The sequence below is a fragment of the Larus michahellis genome, chromosome 2, assembly GCF_964199755.1.
Source record: "Larus michahellis chromosome 2, bLarMic1.1, whole genome shotgun sequence".
In the NCBI taxonomy this organism is placed as follows: Eukaryota; Metazoa; Chordata; class Aves; order Charadriiformes; family Laridae; genus Larus; species Larus michahellis.
The window spans coordinates 47714930-47733701 of NC_133897.1; the positions used below are offsets into that span (position 1 = coordinate 47714930).

The following is an 18772-nucleotide window of genomic DNA, read 5'->3' on the forward strand; positions in this document are numbered from 1 at the left end:
CCAGGAGAAAACTGACCCACTTTCCCTACGCCGCCAGACTGCTTGGTCTCATTTTGATCCTCAGTTGTGGATGCTTTTGGTGCTGGGAGAGTTTAGAATTCATGTGCAAGCATTAATTTTACAGATTGTGCGGTAGGGAGCCTGAAGGTCTAAGAAAGCAGAGCCCTGCACTTTGGTAAAGGAGAAGACATTTTAAAAACTTACTTTAAATGCACAAATACGTTGTGATATTTTTCAGGGTGGAGATCTGGACTTTAAAATTCAAGAGTACAAAGAATCTGGGAAGATATTCACTCAAAGACAAATAATAGACTGGTTTATACAGTTGTTACTCGGAGTCAACTATATGCATGAAAGGTACAGTCATTTAACACGCGCGCATTTATCTTGGGAGGGGAGGGGGCAGACTTACTGGCTAGTTGCAGGTGTTCAAACAGAAACGAAACTGTATGGATCGTCGTGTATAGGTATAAAGTCCGATTCACCAAACTGCTGTGGTATAAGTCATATACCTAAAGTGTAATTAATTATCTATTCTGCAAGAGCATTGTGTATTATATCTTTTAGCAGCACAGTGGTAGATGTCTTTAAGCATTAGACACACTTTTTCCAAGAGCCTTCAACAGAAATAGTTCAATATTGTTAGAAGAAAATGGATTAAAAGGTTAAAACCAAGTCAGCTTTTTTAAGGGGAGTCAACAAGGATCTCTTGTAGGTATTTAATGTGACGAATGCAATATGTATGCTTGATGTACTCCCATTATAATCAGTGAAGTTACATACATACCTTCTTTGAAAAGAGACACTACTTTTAACAGCACATCGAAGAATAACCTAAAAAATTACTGCAGGTCATCCAGTCAGTGATGTGTGGAGATCACGCATGGTTTGAGCAGGGGTAGATGCTGGTGAATACCCATCTGGTCATCTCCATGGGTGTAGTTCTTGCCTGCAATGTGATTTAGGCAGGCTGATTTGGGCGACTTAAGCAGTTCCCTCGTTGCCAGTGTACTGCACATGTGCGTGAGCCCTGTCTGGTCCCCTTCCCGTGTCACCCAGTGCGGTTCCCTTTGAGGTAGGTGGGAATATTTAGCATGGTACGAGGGAGATCGAGTGCTGTGCTGAGCCAGGAGCAGAAGGCCCAGCATGCTGCCACCTGCATTGAGAGCTGGAGGAACAGCCGAGCAAACGGGAATACCAGGCTCCTTTCCTAGCAGCTTTTCGGAAACACTGAGCCAGCTGAAGTTAACCCGGCTTCCCATCTTCTCTTTTCCTCCCTTTCCTCCCTGTTGCTTTTGCCTGTTGGCAGCTCTGAAATGTCACGTTAATGAACAAGACAGAGAATCCTTTAAAGAACGTTGTAGCCCAAAAGTCCAAGATTTTTCGTCCTGCCAAGCTAAACTATTTGGACTATTATTCTTATTGAACTTTTACAAATAAGAATGTCATTGCTGCAAGGACTGTCTTAGCAGAGGCTAAGGATGTTTGTCTTTAGTTGCCTGCATGTTTTGGGGAGATGAGCTAATACGCCTAAAATACTGGCCTAAATTATTAATACAGCTGGGGGGTGAAAAGATGTTTATGTTTGAAGAGTAGGTTACACCCAGAATCTGGAGAAGAGAATTCAGTTTTTTTCAATATGAAAGTAAACTAGAATCCATAGTCTTCCATCCTGCATGAATACTCAGAAAACAAGATTATTATGCACTGGGTTGAAGGTGCAAACACCAAATTGATGTAGCTGTTTCAAATAATATCTTTCACAGCAGGGCTTGGGCCGAATTTGGTTGCCTGAACTTGAGTCTCAACAGAGCGGTAGCTAGGTATAGTCACCTGTCACCGAGAACAACCATTTCTCAGTTGAGCTGAAGTAAAGTATGTGGGACACGTTGGACCTAAACTGCATGATGCCTAATGAGTTTTTGCACCTACGGTGTCAGACTCTGGAGGCAAAAGGGCAGAGTGAATTGCTGTCCAGGATGCAAGAACATTTTGGTACCTAAATGCCAATTTATCTGGGGCTTGTACGTGAAGTGCCGCCCCCACAGACTGCGGTAATGGGAGCACAGCAGAGAGAGCTCTCTTGGGATGCTCTGTTCATCTTGGGATGCGTTCACCTCAGGTGGAAAGGACAGATGGAAATGGAAATAAAAATCCTGACCGTTTAAGTAAATTAGCAGCATGGGTTTGGGTGTTTTGTTTTTTTTTTTTTTTCTTCTCAAACTCCAATTCAACAACTGATCATTAAAAGTTTTGGTAATCTGGAAAGTCCGCTTTTGGTGAAATCCTTTCTTTAGTATACGTGTTTAGAGGATGCATTGTGCAGACTAAGGCAGAATAACAATAACATTGCAGTTGGACTAGATGATCACTGTAGAACTATTCTATTCTATTGTATGTTACTCTTTTTATCTTTCATTTTCTGTATTTCCTTATTCCTCTTTTATCTCCTCTTTTCCTCCATGTCCCTTTTGTCTATTCTTCTTTTCTTTCTATTTTTCTCATCTTCTACTTGTTCTTAAATAAATCTTTTAAAAAAAATCCTATAAATAAACGCCCTTTGGTAAATATGTATATTAAATTACTGGTTTTCCTGAAAAGTACAGTTTAATTCTTCAGCGAAAGCAGCAATTTGATTTTGCAAACAGCATTTCATTTTCTCTCTTTGAATCATAGCTATTTAATAGCACCTCTCCAGACACATACAAATGACCTGACAGTTTTATTTTTGTTTGCATTTCCTGTATTGTATGTTATTTGACTGTATGCACATTAGAAAATTTAATATTTATCTTATTAGTTTAGAGCCAAACAATAGCTTAAATGGAAAAGGTTAGGCTTAAAAGAACGGAAAACTACTTACAAAAATTAATTTGAATTACTGAAACATAATAACAGCCCTCAGTTTAGGTATGGAGGAGTCATACATTATTTTTTCACTACTGATACGGAAAAAAGCTGTGATATATGTTTGAACTATGTTCTAATGCAAAGAAAACTTTGCCCTAGAATTAGAAGCTTGAGTTTTGTTACCTGTGGGTTGGACTTCCTCATGCCATTCCTTAGAAAATCCAGCTGCAGTGGATGAGAGTTTTTATTCCAGAGCAGCAAAAATTATTATTTCTGGTTTTAGATATAGACTATTCACATGGTTGTCCTTGCACAGCTTTAGTTGAACTTCTGCACTTTTTGAAAACTCTTATGCTGGAAACTTTTTTTAAAACAGGACTTCTTCACTGCCTTAGATTGTATTTCTTTTCCTGTAATAATAAAGATTATACAGATTAGAGATCCCTGTGTTTTACTTATGCTTCGTAAACCCCAAGGAGGGCATGAATAGTTTGTGGTCATTATGCTACCTACTGGCTATTTTGCATAATTGAAAGGATTTTTTAATTTTAAACTTGAAAGCTAAATTGTCTAGAATTAAATAGATTCAATCCTCATCTGTCATTGATATAACCAGAGAGAGAAGTAAAGGAGAGACAACATAGTTCAGTGGTCTTATCTAGGCGGAGAACGTTAGCATGGAACCATCATCTAGTCTCTCTGGCATACTTGTAGCCCATTGCACGTCATCCCACAGCAATCAGGGAATGAAGCTTTTCATTCATTTAACCTCAATTTGAATAAACTGACCATTATGTTATCCATCACTTTGCCAGTCTTTATGAATAACATGCCAACACAGAGATTTTTATCAGGTTACCGTTTATGCAAGCAAATCTGCCGCTTTTAATCTACAGGATGGCAGGCTTTGCCCAAGTACTTTGTCTGGATTTCACGTTGTCTTCCCTAGTACAGGATTCAGACTTACTCAGAACCTCTTACTTCTCTAAATAATTCTTCAGCTAGAGAAAAGAGAAATTAATTGCTGAATATTTCACAGCAGTAAACGACTTCCACTTCGATCAGCTTCCCTTGCTGGTATGTTGCAGAGGAAGCTTTATTCAAGGAGCCTGCCCCTACTCACTGCTTCGCGCTGTTTTTTTATGACTATGAAACAACAGGCAGGTAATCTATAGAACGTAGATATGGGTGTATTTATTGGCCAAATTTGAAACTGTCCTTATGTGTTAATTTCTACCCAAAATATCAATAACCACTTTGCTGACTGTCAAGTTAGATTAAGTTTTGCTGGAGTCCAGTTAATTCATGTTACTTTTATAGGTCTGTCTCTTGGTCCAGCAAAGTGTCACACTCTTCCTTAAACTAGATTTACAGTGCAGGCTCAGTACTTATTTCTTACTAGAATTAAACCAGTTGCTTCAGTTAAGGTTTCATCTTGTAACTAATCTTCTGACATATCCTGGCAGAATAAGGTGGCTTGCATTGAGAGACATCATCATGGGAATTTCCAAACAATGACCCGAAGTATTTCTTAGTCATATTAATAAAAAATAGCATTTTATAATTCTTGGTAATGCAAATAATTTGCATAACATTTTCATCAATATGTTACAAATTTATATTAGCATTACATTCTAATTCAAACTAATGGGACCCAAACATCTTCTCTTTATCACCTTTTCAAATAATACGCTACTGAAAGCTTTCTGGATAGTTTTTATACATCAAGATAGCTGCTACTCGAATCACAGATATCCAGGAAACTTTCAGGTTCACAGAGTCTGTAGTTGTATTTCTACAAAGTAATAATAATTAAAAAGGGTTAAAACCCACCAACACTCAACAACAATATGCGAGAAAAATCTAACTCGTCAAGTTCTTGCAAAGACTCTGTGTGATGAATGGTAAGGGAAGACTATGAATCTAAATTAACAGAGCAAGATTTATATAAAACTACATGTAAATATAGGCTTATGAAATAATAATGAGTATCACCTTAGCTTAATTTCCTTACTGACATAATGTATGATGAGTGTGCATGTATTGCTCAAGAAAGTTGCCAAATAGAGAACAAATTATTTATAAACATCAATGGAGGCATACTGAATAAAACTTGCATTTTTCCAATGTGCAGACCTTTCTCTACAAGCATTACTTACGGGAGAAAAACTCAAAAGATTGCCATAAGAAGCTTAAAGAACTCTTTTCTTTATGTCCTATAAAAATAGAAATGTTTCCTTTTCATGCTCAGTCTATGTGCATATTAAAACATCTTCTGGTAGTTATTATTCATATTTTTTCCCGTTTGTGAACAGAGTGTATTGAGTTTAATAATTTTTTTCTCTTGCAAAAAAGATTTTCAAATGAGCTGTGGACTGAATTGCTTATTTAAATTGTGCTGTAGAATATGTATTTTCTAGTCTTAATATAGAAACTATTTTGGAAATAATTTCAGTATCTCAATGAATAAGACTGTAATAATTAAGTAAAATTTGAGATAATACTTGAGGATTGCTCAAGAACAATTAGAATCTATTACTATATTTGTTTTTCCTGCCCACATCTCAAGAATCTTATAACATCTGTTCCTTTCTTTATCTGTTCGAAATGGCTGAACAACTGCTGTATTTGTATTAGCAAATGCAGTTTCTGTAGCTAGCATGTACCAAATGCTGTTCTAAACTCCCCCTGAGCTCCTGAGCAGAGCTGATAACTAATACTATGTGTTATCAAGCTATAAGGAATTTAAAAGTGGATGAGCTTTAGTTTAGTTGAGGTTGTAGGGAACCCTTTTGGAAGAGTTATTAACAAGAATTAATTGAGAACACGTTTTGTATACTGTAGAGATAGTTTCTTTTCCTAAGGAGATGGAGAATTACTGCTACGCATTAAGATTTCAAGAAATTGAGAAGATGCTTTTTGTCCCCACATGGCGTGTAGCTTATGATGATGCTTCAGTCTTTAATAGAAGAATTAGTCTTTAAAAGCTACTTGTTCTTTTCTTTTCCTTTTGATCTCTCTCTTTGTAAAGTTCTTTTATTTCCACACCATTACTGCAAAAATTTGAACTACTAGCCTAGTCTATATACAAATATGTATATTTTCTCTGAAGGAGAGTTCCCTGAGCTTTGAGAATCTCTTATTGCTGTTTTTCTCATCCCTTAATCTATTGTGAGACATCTCATTTTCTGGCAGAAAATAAGACGTAATGCTTTTAAGAAGCGCCAGATAGGAAGACTTGCCTTTCTCCCTTCCTCTGCAGCTCACGTTAAGCCCGTATCTGTATTCTCAAGCTGGGATCCCTAGGTGCATTTTTGTTATCCTGGCTGCTTAAGCTCTCATCCTGCGTGTGGGCGTCTGCGAATGCACCTCTGTGTTTATATGAAGTTCCTTAATACCATCGCCTGTGCGTTGTCACTTACAGGGTTAGACTGTAGCAGTGGTGGGCTGGCCTTCCTAACAAGGAATGAAGATAAATACTTGGGATACTCGATACATGACTGTCAATGCTTCAAGTTGGATGAGGTTGAATTTCCTTTTATATTCCAGGCGAATACTTCACAGAGATTTGAAAGCCAAGAATATATTTGTGAAAAGTAATCTTCTTAAAATTGGTGAGATTTCCATACTTTTAAAAGATGTGTTTTAGTATGATAGAACAGTCCAGCAGACATTTTGTCAATAAGGAGATTTAGATCAAGCCATGTCTGATGGAGCATTTTGATTTGTGGTTAAACAAATCAAACTGTATTTGACAGTCAGACACATGAACAGGGGCCCAGAGCAGCAATAAAATCTCCAGCCTTGAGGGTGCTCCAAGCCTGGCTGGAGCTGGACTTGAGCAGCCTCATGTAACTTTGAAGCTGGCCTTGCTTTCAGCCAGGGGTTTGAATTGGGTGACCTTGTGAGGCCTCTTCAAACCTACATCATTCTCTACTGTTATGATTTTCTGGTGTTTTTATTTTGAAGAATTACAGAAAATTGGTTTTTCCATATTTTAAAATTCTGGAAGTTTTTCTGGATGTACAGTCATTGTATCATGTCTAACAATAAACCCAAAGAGTTTGTATGAACAGATACAGATTTATGGGATGTATATGACTAGATTATTGTTTCTGCTGTTACTTTTAGGGGACTTTGGAGTTTCTCGTCTTTTGATGGGTTCATGTGATCTGGCAACTACATTTACTGGGACACCATATTACATGAGTCCAGAAGCACTGAAGCACCAGGGATATAACACAAAATCTGACATTTGGTGAGTAGTCAGCATGCTATTTCAGTTGGACCAGGCATTTATTTTCTAGATCAGCATTTGACTTTATTTAGAAACTACTTTTTTTAAAAAAACTGGCTCCTTCAGTAGGGTGCTCACACTTCTCCACTAAAATTATTCCAGGGCATTTGTGTCATATTTTGCAATTGGAATGCTTGCTTTATGTGTTAAGAAACATGTAGTTTAGTCTTATTCTGGGTTACCTGGGACTTCAAAGTACAGGAAGATTCAGGTCCGGTCTCTGCCATGACACAGGATGGCTGTAGACAAAGTTCAAGTTTCGCTAGGGAGGGGGAAATCTTTTTCTTTCTCATATTGAGAAAGATGAAGGGAAAGACGCAACTTTCTGTTAAACTTCCAAGTGGATGAGGAAAGAGTGATTCCTGGCTGAGAGGAAAGCAGAAGGACCTTCTTAGGAACTAAACTGAAAAACATTGGCAAACGCAAAAAGAAAGAAGGTACTTGGAAGGGGAGCTAAAAATGAGAATAACTGGAGTGTTAGGACAGAAGCAAAAAGTCATTCTATCTTATGAAAGGCTCAAAGGTAGACAGTAAAGTGTGAGTTCTACACTTGGCACAAATTCTTGAGATCAAGACTTCTGAGGTGATGATTAAAGAATCAAGTTGAGAACCTGAGATCTGTTGAAAGACTTTAGGAGAGCTTTAGATGTGCTTTTAGCTTTGCATTCCTGCAAGCTAAGATGAAGAATGATTTTTGGAATGGGGAAAATATCTGCCTCGTTTATCTTTGTATCCTAAAGCATCTTGTTCAGTTTTAAGATGATGGTTAAAACTATTGTGTTTTTAAAATTCTGTCGTAGTATTTTTTATATAAAATGTGCTTTTTTTCTTCTGTTAAGATGTGTTTGTTTCTGTAAGTATGCTAATCTGAAGGTTCCTTTTTTATGAATATTTCAAATCAGGAAATTTCCTTCGTAAAACATTTGATGACTGGAATGTAGGTTGTTTGCTTGGTAATTTATGCTAGCTTCTGCTCAGTTCTGCCTTTTCAAAATATATTTGTGACTGCAAGATATAATTCTAAAAGTTGAAAACAGTCATCTGTACTTTCAACTGGTAGCAAACATTTTTCACAGTTAGCGTGTTTAATCCAGTCAACGGATGTGTCAGGAATCTCATCTCATGGTCTGTATACCTAAACTGAGATGGATTTGATGTCAGATTCTCTCTTGTTCATCTGTGTCAAAACAAATATCAGTTAATACATGTAGTCAATAAAAATATATTGAGAGATTTCAAAAGATGTCAAAACAGGTAAACAGACAAGAAAACCTGCCTTTTGTGCTCTATTACTGTAAAGAATAATTTATTGTATTGCAGTTGAAATGGAATGTAAAATATATGTTTAAGTTCTATTTGTTGCTACAAGTGTCAATCCATATGTCATTGAAGTTGTACAGAGCAAATGAAAGCAGAAATTTGTCTAGTATATTTATAGATGATGTGTTGATCACCCTTTCAAAATTTAAAAAATAGCAGAAATGTCCCTGCACCCCAACCCACCCCTACAAGTCACTAGCCAGAGCTTTCTGATATACCTTATGCATTTTGTAATCTTTCCAAAGCAGCACCCAGAGCACTCATCAGGGGGTGGAACTGCCTTCAGTAGGAGCTTCTTGGCCCCCACTGTTGAGGCACTGAGGAGGGGGTGTGCCCTGACTCACTAGACCCCCAGCCCCCAAAGAACTTCTGAGCCAAGAAACTCTCCTTTGATCAGGACTCATCAACTACCATGACTCCCACATTTGATTGATACATTGGCCACTTCATCTCTTTGTTTAATATTTTAATAATGATTCTGTTTGATTTTTGCTTTACATTTGCCCCATTTAATGGGGGCCGAAACACAAGAGGTCCCTGAGCACCTAGGGGAACCCACTCTGGAGGCTCCAGGTGAGGCGAAATCCTTCTGCTGCTTTGCAGGGAGTTCAGTTGCTCATCAAGAAGTTGCCCAAGTCTTTTATGAGTACCTGAAGTGACATTCTCTCTTCAGACTCGTCCTTCTGATCTCTAGCAGGACTCAAAATATTACACACAAAAATTCAGAAGGTGTTCCCATATTAAATTTAAGAAAATGTAAAATATCTTCTACAAAAGGCAGTTATTGCTATCTCACTGAGTTATTGTGGTCCTCTCAGTGTTCAGTCCACTTAATCACTGCTCATTGGAAAGACCTTCATTTACGCTGCATTAATGATGTGCTCTAAAGAGAAATTGTGCTTTTCAGGCTCACTGAAATGTTTTGCAACTGGCTCTTCAAAACTGGCTTGAATATTCACAGTACAGCGGCTGGTGCAAGAAGTATTGTCCTTTGTAACCCAAGGTCAATAGATGTAAAAAGCTTCATGTTTTAAAGTTTTTATGTACAGAAGTTCTGCAATTAGGCTCAGAGAAGCTGCAGCGTTTATGCTTGTCCTCAGTTAAAATTTCAGGGCTGGAGTTCTTTGCTGTTCCATGCTTTATGCCAAATCTTAAATCACCAGAGGCAAATTAAAATTGCCATCCGTGTTTTGCTTACCATCCCTGAGCCTGGACTGGCCAGGCAGTAAGTGAAAGCCTTTGCAGATGACACAGTCTGGGGTTTCCTCCTTTCCGGGCGAGGATCTTCCTCGGGGAGCTGGTCTCAGTCCAGGAGTTCACCAGCCCGTCTGCCCGTGGGTGCTTCCCCCTAAGGAGCCGTCAGACGGAGAAGGGTCAGTGCAGCGCCGGCAGCCGAGCAGAGACAGTGACTAGTTCAAGAGGCCAGGGCAGGTGGAGGATTAGCAAGTGATGTGTGTGCGCACGTTTGGCAGCTGGGACTCACTTTTTTCACATGAGCCCAGCGTGACCCAGAGGCACTGCTGTGCCGGGGTCCTGGTGACCCTTCCTGGCCTCAGGCACCGCGTGGTGGGACTGGTGCTGGGGATTGGCCAGCGTTCCCCCACCACCGGTGCTATGGCTCTGCATTCATGTGTCAAGCAAACTGAAGACTGTATGTGTCATTTTAAGGCATTTCTTATGGTCAGGAAAAGTGAAGTCACGTGGTGGGACATGGGACATGCAGTCTGCTTCTCTGGGACAGTGAGTATTTTATAATTTGTGGAAAACAGAACACAGGGAGAGCCATGTGAAATAGCCAGTAGCCTGGTGGCTAAGATGGTCCCTGGTGGTGTGAGGGACCAAAGTTAGTGTTTCTGGTCTGAATCAGGCAGAGCAGAGACCTTGGTGTGAACCCCTGATGTCCAGGAGGTGCAGCTGGGTTATTTTCAGACCCTTCCAGGCAAAAGTTTCATCAAACCTCTGTGGCTGACAAAGCCACCAGACTTCTTGTTTAACCTGAGTTCATGTTCCAGTGACACACTTTTCCCCTGGAAAATGCCTGACCCTCTCTGTACTTAGAGGGGCACAACAAGCAGGACTCATCCCCTGTGTTAAACCACGTGTTAGCTGTATATATTAGATCCTTTGGCCTTAGGCTGATTTAGTTTATTAATTCTTTTGTTTTACAAGGCATGTGTCGTTTTTATTTTGTTATTTGGGAGGTATTTTTTTTTAAATATTGTTTGTAGGAAATAGCGGGTCAGAATCTACCCAGATTACGTCAATGTCATCCCACTAAGACTTGAAGAATCACGGCAGAACAGGTCTCCCAGCACCAACTGATGCAGAGGGAGGCCTATCAGCAATGTTATTAAGAAAGCAATCACAGATCCAGGGGATTACATGAAAGTCTACCAACAAAGTAGCAATTTTAATCAGCTTTTATTTCAGTCCATACAGTGACTACAAATCATTACTCTAGCCCAAACAGACTTGGACTTCCTGATATTAGGCTGAGAAGAACCGGCATCCCCTAACTCCCAGAGCTATTCAAACAAAATGAAAACATTTCTTTCCAGGGAAAAGTAGACTCACAACAGCAGGTACTTAGTTTATTCAGCGCAGTAGTGACGACTTGTTAATGCATTAGGGGAGCACTAACTTTTTATCTGAGGTTTTCTAAACAGCAGGGATACCTTTGTACTTTGCATAATCTTCATGGCACCTAGAAAGCCCAGACTTACCAAATGGGTCAATGATAGCTATTGCAAATGGTCCTAAAACTAAAGGGTCCTGTTGTAGCTTTCCCGGAGATCTCTTTTGTTTCAGAAAACCAGGGATTCCCTTGGCACAAGGGTTCCCAACCAGTTTAGGTCCTGCTTTTGTCATGCTGTGGATTGAGCAGCACTCTTTCCCATTCCAGCTGAAGTGATCTGCCTGTTCTGCTCCTGAATAACGTTACCAAGATTTGCCTGCCACTAGCAGTCAGCCTGTATTCCACCTGCAGGTTTTTGCAGGTTTTCTAAATGTGAGAGCTTGGGGTTTCTCAGATGAGCCTCTGAAATCTGTACTGGCTGGGAGTCTGCCAGGGACCAGTGTAGGTCCTTGAGCGTAAATACTGAGTGCCTGTCCATGCAGTGGCTATTGTAACTATATAGTATTTTGTTTCTGAGTGGATGAGATAAAGTGTATGAAAATAGTTGTCAACAATCATATTTCTCTCTTCTTCTAAAAGCTATAAGCATACAAGGCAAATGCCATCCAGGAACTTTTGAAAGGATTTGTGCATATTATACGTTATAAATAATCGCAGAGGCAGAAATGACAACAGGAATAATTTAGTTGAAAAACAAATGCTTTTTTTTCACTTACAGACTTAGCAAATTCTTTACAAGAGAGGTATTAATAACTTCCTTTTTGTCTTCCAGAGACAAAGCAATGTTACAGTCGCATATAAATCCATTGTAGCCTATGTCTTCCACCAAGTGCTGTCAGATTCTGACAGATGGTTTGTCTGTAGGGCTTGGGTAAATTGGGCTCCCTATACCACGGATCCTGGGACTTTCATTTTAATTGTGCTTGCTTGTCTGTGCTTTTCCCCCAATTTGCCTTTTCCTTTAATCTTAGCAATCCAAAAATGGATTTTTTTTAATTTTTTTTTTTTTACTGATGAATTTTATGTAGAATAGTTACCAAAAATAGCAGTGAAAGCAGTGAAGACCTGCAAAGCAGTGGCTGAGAGAGTTACGATGGTACATGTGTGCATGTACGTACTCCTCATAGACTCTGAAGTCAGCAAATTCTTAAGACCTTCTGGTACGATTAGACTGAGAGATAAAAGCCACAAAGGCATACGCATTTAGATTTTTCTGGCTTTTGGAGTTTAATTTAAAAGCTAACTTGGATCTTATAGCCTTTGAAGGATTATAACGTACAAAAGATCAGAAGATGTTAAAAGGACAGCAATGCTTATGTAAACAAGTAGCACCAAAAACCTTCTCAGGTGGTTTCTCCTGAGAAGGAGAAGTTACGGGTCTGTCAGTCGATATCACAGAGAATACACTGAAGCCTCTCCAGAGGCTCCGTTTTATGATGCAATTGAGCGTAAGTGACTTCAATATAGAATGGTCATACATCGGTTTTGCCGAAATTAAGTGCTGTTTAGGACCTTTATCAAACCTATTGATGAACAGAGGGAGCCATCAAATCAAATGCTCTGGCTGTATGGATTCGTGACCATTTTAGAATTTTATAACGCTGGCAGTTATACAAGCTACGATTGTAGAAGTAATTAAATTATATGTTTGGGTCATGTGCAGATTGCTTATGGGAATCAGGAAGCAATTTTCTCTTGCTGAATATGCTCCTTACAAGATGCTTAGGCCAGGGCTGTAGAAACACAACTGAGAAATGCAGTTTTGAGGCAAAAGCTTGGTACTAACTCCCTCGCGAGATCGCAGCTGAGCAGCTGTCCTGGGAAGAAATGGCCTTGCTCTGGGACCTAGGGCAGCATTTCTCAGCTTAGGATGTATTTATTTCATATCAAAGAAATGTACCCTGCAGTACAACTTTATTCTTTTTCCCTCATTTTTCTTTTCTTTTTCTCCTTTATTTTTCTTTCATGGGACAGATGGGGTTTTCCCTGGGTAGCCTGTTTGCAGCCCCGGCTGCAGTAGAATGCCCTGGGTGTTCTTTTCATCTTCCTCCAAAGCCTCAGGTGTAGTCAGAGTACTAAACTAGATGAAAAAATGGGCTTCCCTGATGTGGCAAATCCTGTGCTCCTAATGGCTCATTAAGCAATTTCTAGCTGCCAGAATCAAGCAGCCTCCAAAATAGATTGATTTTGCAAAAAGCAGTTACAGTACAGTCTGTCAGGTTGGGATTTTCCTTCCTTTTTTCTTCCCTCTGGCTGGTTTCCATTTTTGTTTGATGCTTTCAGATGCCATGTGTGCAGGGTTTTTTGGTTGTTTTTAAGTATTTTCTCATGTAGTAATTATCTTGTTTCAGAGTTTGAACATACATCATAAATACAGATCATAATCAGTATGCTACTGTTTACTGATTTTGGAAGTTTGAAAACTAGTTGACAGTTAAATCTTAAAAAAAGATTAGGCAATTATTTTTGTACCTCAGTAGTTGGTCTTTATGCAGTTGTTAGCAAAAATGTTCTGCTCATTGTTTTCACATACTGCTCGAAAAGTACCAGTGAGCGAGCCCCCCTATTCTCTCTCCTCTTCCTTATTTGCATTGTATATTTACATTGTATGGCTTTCAGCTTTAAAATTACGTGCTCTTGTTCTTTTATTGCCAGACAGACTGAATCAATTTGTCTTCTTTAACCAAAATGAATAATTGAAACTTTGATTCATGATTTACTTTCAAAGATAACGTTTATACATTTTTCATCAAAGCCATTCACCTCTACGTACTTCTACTCATTACCACTATGCTTTATTTTCATACTGCGTCTGTAAATTATAAATACCACAATCAAATACTACGTTCCAAGTAAAGTTGCACTGATATTTAAGCTGGTTGCTTAGGTGGGTCTGGTCCCGCAGCTGGCTCTCACCAGTATTTTCTATGACCTTGATCAAGTCGCACATCAGTGCCTCAGTTCTCCTGACTGCAAACTGGACATAACACCGAGCATCCTTCAAAGCCTGGAAAGCTCCGCTCCCCTATATTTAAAAAAACATTTGTCAGATGGAACCCAGTTAAGTGCAAACTGCTATGAATAGTCATTTTATAGATTATTATGAGAGTGTTTATGTTAAAATGTTCAACTTCGTGATCTTTTATGGTCTCTGTAAGGACTGGTAAATAAGGTAATGGTAAGCCAGAGGCCCTTTTAAAATTTGTTTGTAATCGTTCCTCCCAGTTTTTAATGATTTAAAACTGACACTGGTTCTCAGCTAAGTCTCCAAACCTGCACGTTCAGTTTCCTTCTCTTCTTCTCCAAATAAAATTTTGAGGAAATTTAGTTTTAGATGTTGCAAAATGATGCGGTCATCTCAAATTTGATAATTCTTTGAGTCCAAATCAATTTCGGACTCTATTTGGAATATGTGACCAAATGAGTGAAATCACACCAGAGACACTTCTATTATTTGAAACTGGCATTATTTAATTTGAACTTGAATTTTAGCCTCAGTTTGTTGTCAGAAATTAGTTTGCAAAACCAGTTTACACAAACCTATGTCCAAACACTACTAAACTGCTTTGTCAGTCAGTCCCTAATTAAAGTACTTCATTCCTAACTTAATGAGTAACTCCTTAAAAGCTAGTTCATACAATAGGGTTTTACTTTATTCGTATATATATATATATGTATATAATTTAAGTTTGTGCCTGCACTTATGGAAATAGAATAATGATTTCCCCTGTTTATAAAGTTACTAATTTGTGATTTGAAAAAATGTATTTCAGATTAAAAGGATAGCATGATAATGAAATATCCTGTTCCCAGGAGAAAAAGGCATACAACTGTAATTTTATTTACCTTAATGTCACTACTACTATGAAAGCATGCTACTTTCAAAAATATTGTTTATACTATTCCTGTTATTTTATTCTTCAAGGTCTCTGGGATGCATTTTGTATGAGATGTGCTGTATGAACCATGCATTTAGTGGACACAATTTTTTGTCTGTTGTGTTAAAAATTGTAGAAGGTGAAACACCTGCCCTTCCTGATAGATATCCAAGCCAACTGAACGCTGTGATGTGCAGGTATGTTATTTTCATGTTTAGCAGGTTTTTAAGTTAATTTGGAAAATTGCTTAATTATTACTTTTGTTTTTTTTAATGTTTCAGCATGTTAAATAAGAATCCTTCATTGAGGCCACCAGCAGCAGAGATTCTAAAAATCCCTTATATTAATGAACAACTAAAGGTATATGAGAAAAAGTGATGGCTGTGCACTTGCTGTTTGAGTATGTATTTTGCAAAAGCAGAGCGGAGGCGGAGAAATCGTGTTGAGAAAAAATAGACAGCAGTTCATAGGAACTTTAATCCTGGGGACTTTCAGAGCTAATTTACAAATATGACCGAGGTAGCGAGGCAGTGAGAAATGAAGCCCTTGTCACTTAACAGGCTGAATGTATCCCCTTTAAAATGTTATGAGCAATAAGGAGAATGGGCATTTTACATGTACCAAGTGCAGATCATTTGGGTCTGGGTACATATAATCTCTAAACTGTTCTGGTTAGTCATAGTTTTGATGAAAACCAGTGCATTTTGCTCTTTTGGTCCCTGCTTCAGTGTATATATTATTTGGCTTTCTAAGAAGGTGGGGAAGGAACTGCTAAGTCAGTTTTTACATTAGGACTGTAGTGGGTCATAGCTGAAGAGTCTGGATCACTCCAGCCTCAAGTGTTGATAACACTCCTATTTTATTTCCTTGCAGAATATACAGTACAAGGTCACAAACATGACCGTAAAAGACAAGGCGCTTGACTGGCAGAAAAACACAGCTCCCCTTTTTGACGCTGTGTAAGTATTTTTAAGCGTTTTATGGGCAGCAGTATATGAAATTACAGTTTTGCCAAATAATATCATGTTGTAAACGTTTGTGTTCATCTCATAGTGCTTTATATTTAGAGGGACCCATTCCCCAGAAATACAGAAGAGCAACCACATTAGTGAGATGCATAATTAAACTGGGGGGGGAAGGACTTACCAAATATTTTTATTATATAACTGTGAAAATTGTGCATGCATGTGTAGTATATGCATATGTTAATTTATTACCAATTAGTATGTAAATTATGACCTTTGTCTTTACATTTTGAAGGTTTAGATCATCATTTTAATTATGTCACGGTCACTTATGGTGCTGTTTTTTGTACTTACTAATTATTGAATGTGAAAGCTATGTTTCCTAAATGACGCCAAACTAAAAGCGCATACACTTAAATTAATATTCAGCTAATACGTCTGTAGGATACTATTATATCTGTCTTGTAACTATAGTGAGAAATTAAGGCTAGCAATGTTTCTTGGCTCTTACATCAGTAGTGCCTTCGCACATGATGTCTCATTTAGGCACTGAATGTATATTAAATTAATTAATCGCATTAAATTACAGTGCTGCAATGATTAAAGCAAATGTCAACATACACAATTTCATTTTGCCTTTGTAAATTAGCTCCGTGGTTTCGATGGCAGCTGGCCCTCCCCTTTGCTTCCTGTCCCAGAGTTTGCTGTACATGGTTTTCCTCTGTCAGGAGCTGGCGCACTCAAAAGCAGGAGTTTGTGGTCCTCTGTGGACACAGTGGACACCCCTGCTTCGTGTTTCCTCTAAGTAACTGCCAAGACTTTAACAGCTACCCGAAATTTCATTCGAATGATTAGGTAACAGCAATAAAGAAGCCCATGCTCCAGTCCAGAAGTAGCAATGCGCTTGGGACAATAGGCCTTTCCCCTTCATTCTTTGTCACCTCTGCTCTCGGAGAGGACCGGCAGTTTTGCAGCTGTGGGCACTTTGCAGATGCTGCCAATTCTGGTGCTTGCAAGCATCCCTTCAGGAGAGGTGACCAGCTTCAGCTTTTCTAAAGAAAGACTGATTTAGTGTTGGCGGTAGGGAGAAAGGGGAGCAAAGACAGTGGAGTTCTACACAGCACAAACTTCTGTACATCTTTTTTACCCAGTTTAACTACTGGGTGTGTACACTGGAAGTGTATCTGTAAAGGTCTCCTCTCTAGAGATTGTGGTTTGGGTTTCCACCCTGTCACTTCTGTTCTGTTGCTGTCCCTTGGTGACAGATGAGTCTCTATCTTTTTATCAGACCCAAGTTCTCGGTTTTGGTGTAAATAGGTGCCTTTAGTATAAATAGGTTGTTAGGCTTTGCAAGCATAGATGTAGAATGCAACAATGAACAATACCTGTATTGGCTAGTAACAGCTATCTAATAAATAACAGCAAATGGAGCTGGCTGAGACTGCTGTCAAGTTTTTGGCCTTACTATTCTACGTGATGGCTTCTGCTAGAAATAACGCTTTGCTAGTATACTGGCAATAGAAGAGTCAGACAGGTAGATATGCAATAGCTGGGAAATATTAGATGTATCTTTTGTCTGTGGCTGCTGTATTTGAGTTGATTCAGTTAACTCTGAGTGGATTCCTGCCTCTTCAAATGAAATATAGTTACCTGCAGAGATGTTCCTCAGCGATGGACCTTAAATAGTTTTGGGGCACTGAAATCTTGCCCAAATATTATGCCAACTCTATCTGAATTACATTGAGAGCTTAATGCTCATTAAAACATAAAGTATGGGAATCTTCCAGAAACTTTTAATCCATGCCTTTGATTTGTGGGTACAGGGTTTCAAATTATCTATATGCACCAAAAGATGGTGGATTCTTTGAGGAAGTGGTTTTACCTGCAAAATATATACCTAGACTTCAAATATCCCCATGCTTCTCGAACAGACTGATAAACCCATTTTCTATTCTTTGTAACATATACTATGTTCCATCCCTGATCCATTGTCATTAGTTTGAATGTATAGAGTCGTATCACCTTCCAAATGGACATCATATATATTGACAGAGCTAGCACATGGGGAGGAAATTCATGTGTATCCCAGAATCTGTAACAATTCTTGTTCAAAAGCAAGTCTGCAGTCTCTAAGATGAAGAGCAAGTTCTAACTACTAACATGTTCTTACACTTTGGTTAAAAGGAAATAGAAAGTCAGCTGTTTCTGTGCAAAGGTCCTAAAAATTGTGGAGCAATGCATGGCAACTGTTTTTGTTTGAGCATGGAAATTTACTTTGAGGATTTCAAATTCAGGGCATCAATTTGAGAAAAAAATCCTAGGAGAAGCTTCACTGTAAATTATCTTCAAATGTGCTGCAGTCTGATTCTTTTTGTCTAAATGTTTGGAATATGCAGAAAGTCATAATCTTATTATGACTTTCCCTGTAGTTATGAGAATATTAGCTGTCTGTATTGCTTCCGGTAAGCAAAATGCCAAATAATTTCTGCAATCCTGGATCTAAAGAGGTAGGTAAAATACCTGAAAAAATGGCAGAGAGCAGAAAAGTGGAGGAGAAATAATTTAAACATAGTAAATTTACCACATCTGCTGTAATGAAGCAATACTCTAGCCTGAGTGAGTGTACAAGGAGCTGCTTGTTATGGTGTCCTCCCCAATCATTGCTACTTTATATTTATGATTTTATTATTCTCACCAGGAATTATTTTTTTCCATGTATAGTTGAGTCTAGTTTCTTCTAGTAAAGGCCTCTAATGGCTTACTTTATTCCAGTCCCATGCAAGTCATAAATTTTAAATATTTAAGTAAGCATAAAGCTGTACAAGTT

At 38.5% G+C, this 18772-nt stretch overlaps 1 protein-coding gene across 4 annotated transcripts in view; it reads left to right on the top strand.

Annotated features, from left to right (window-relative positions):
- The window catches only part of NEK11 (NIMA related kinase 11), a 99522-nt gene that overhangs the window by 27450 nt on the left and 53300 nt on the right, over nucleotides 1-18772 (top strand). For all 4 annotated transcript variants that reach the window (XM_074575171.1, XM_074575173.1, XM_074575170.1 and 1 more), the window contains 6 exons: nucleotides 239-357; nucleotides 6400-6464; nucleotides 6982-7108; nucleotides 15028-15177; nucleotides 15262-15340; nucleotides 15854-15939. In XM_074575171.1, the coding sequence (XP_074431272.1) occupies nucleotides 239-357; nucleotides 6400-6464; nucleotides 6982-7108; nucleotides 15028-15177; nucleotides 15262-15340; nucleotides 15854-15939 (626 nt within the window). The remainder of the gene's footprint in view (nucleotides 1-238; nucleotides 358-6399; nucleotides 6465-6981; nucleotides 7109-15027; nucleotides 15178-15261; nucleotides 15341-15853; nucleotides 15940-18772) is intronic.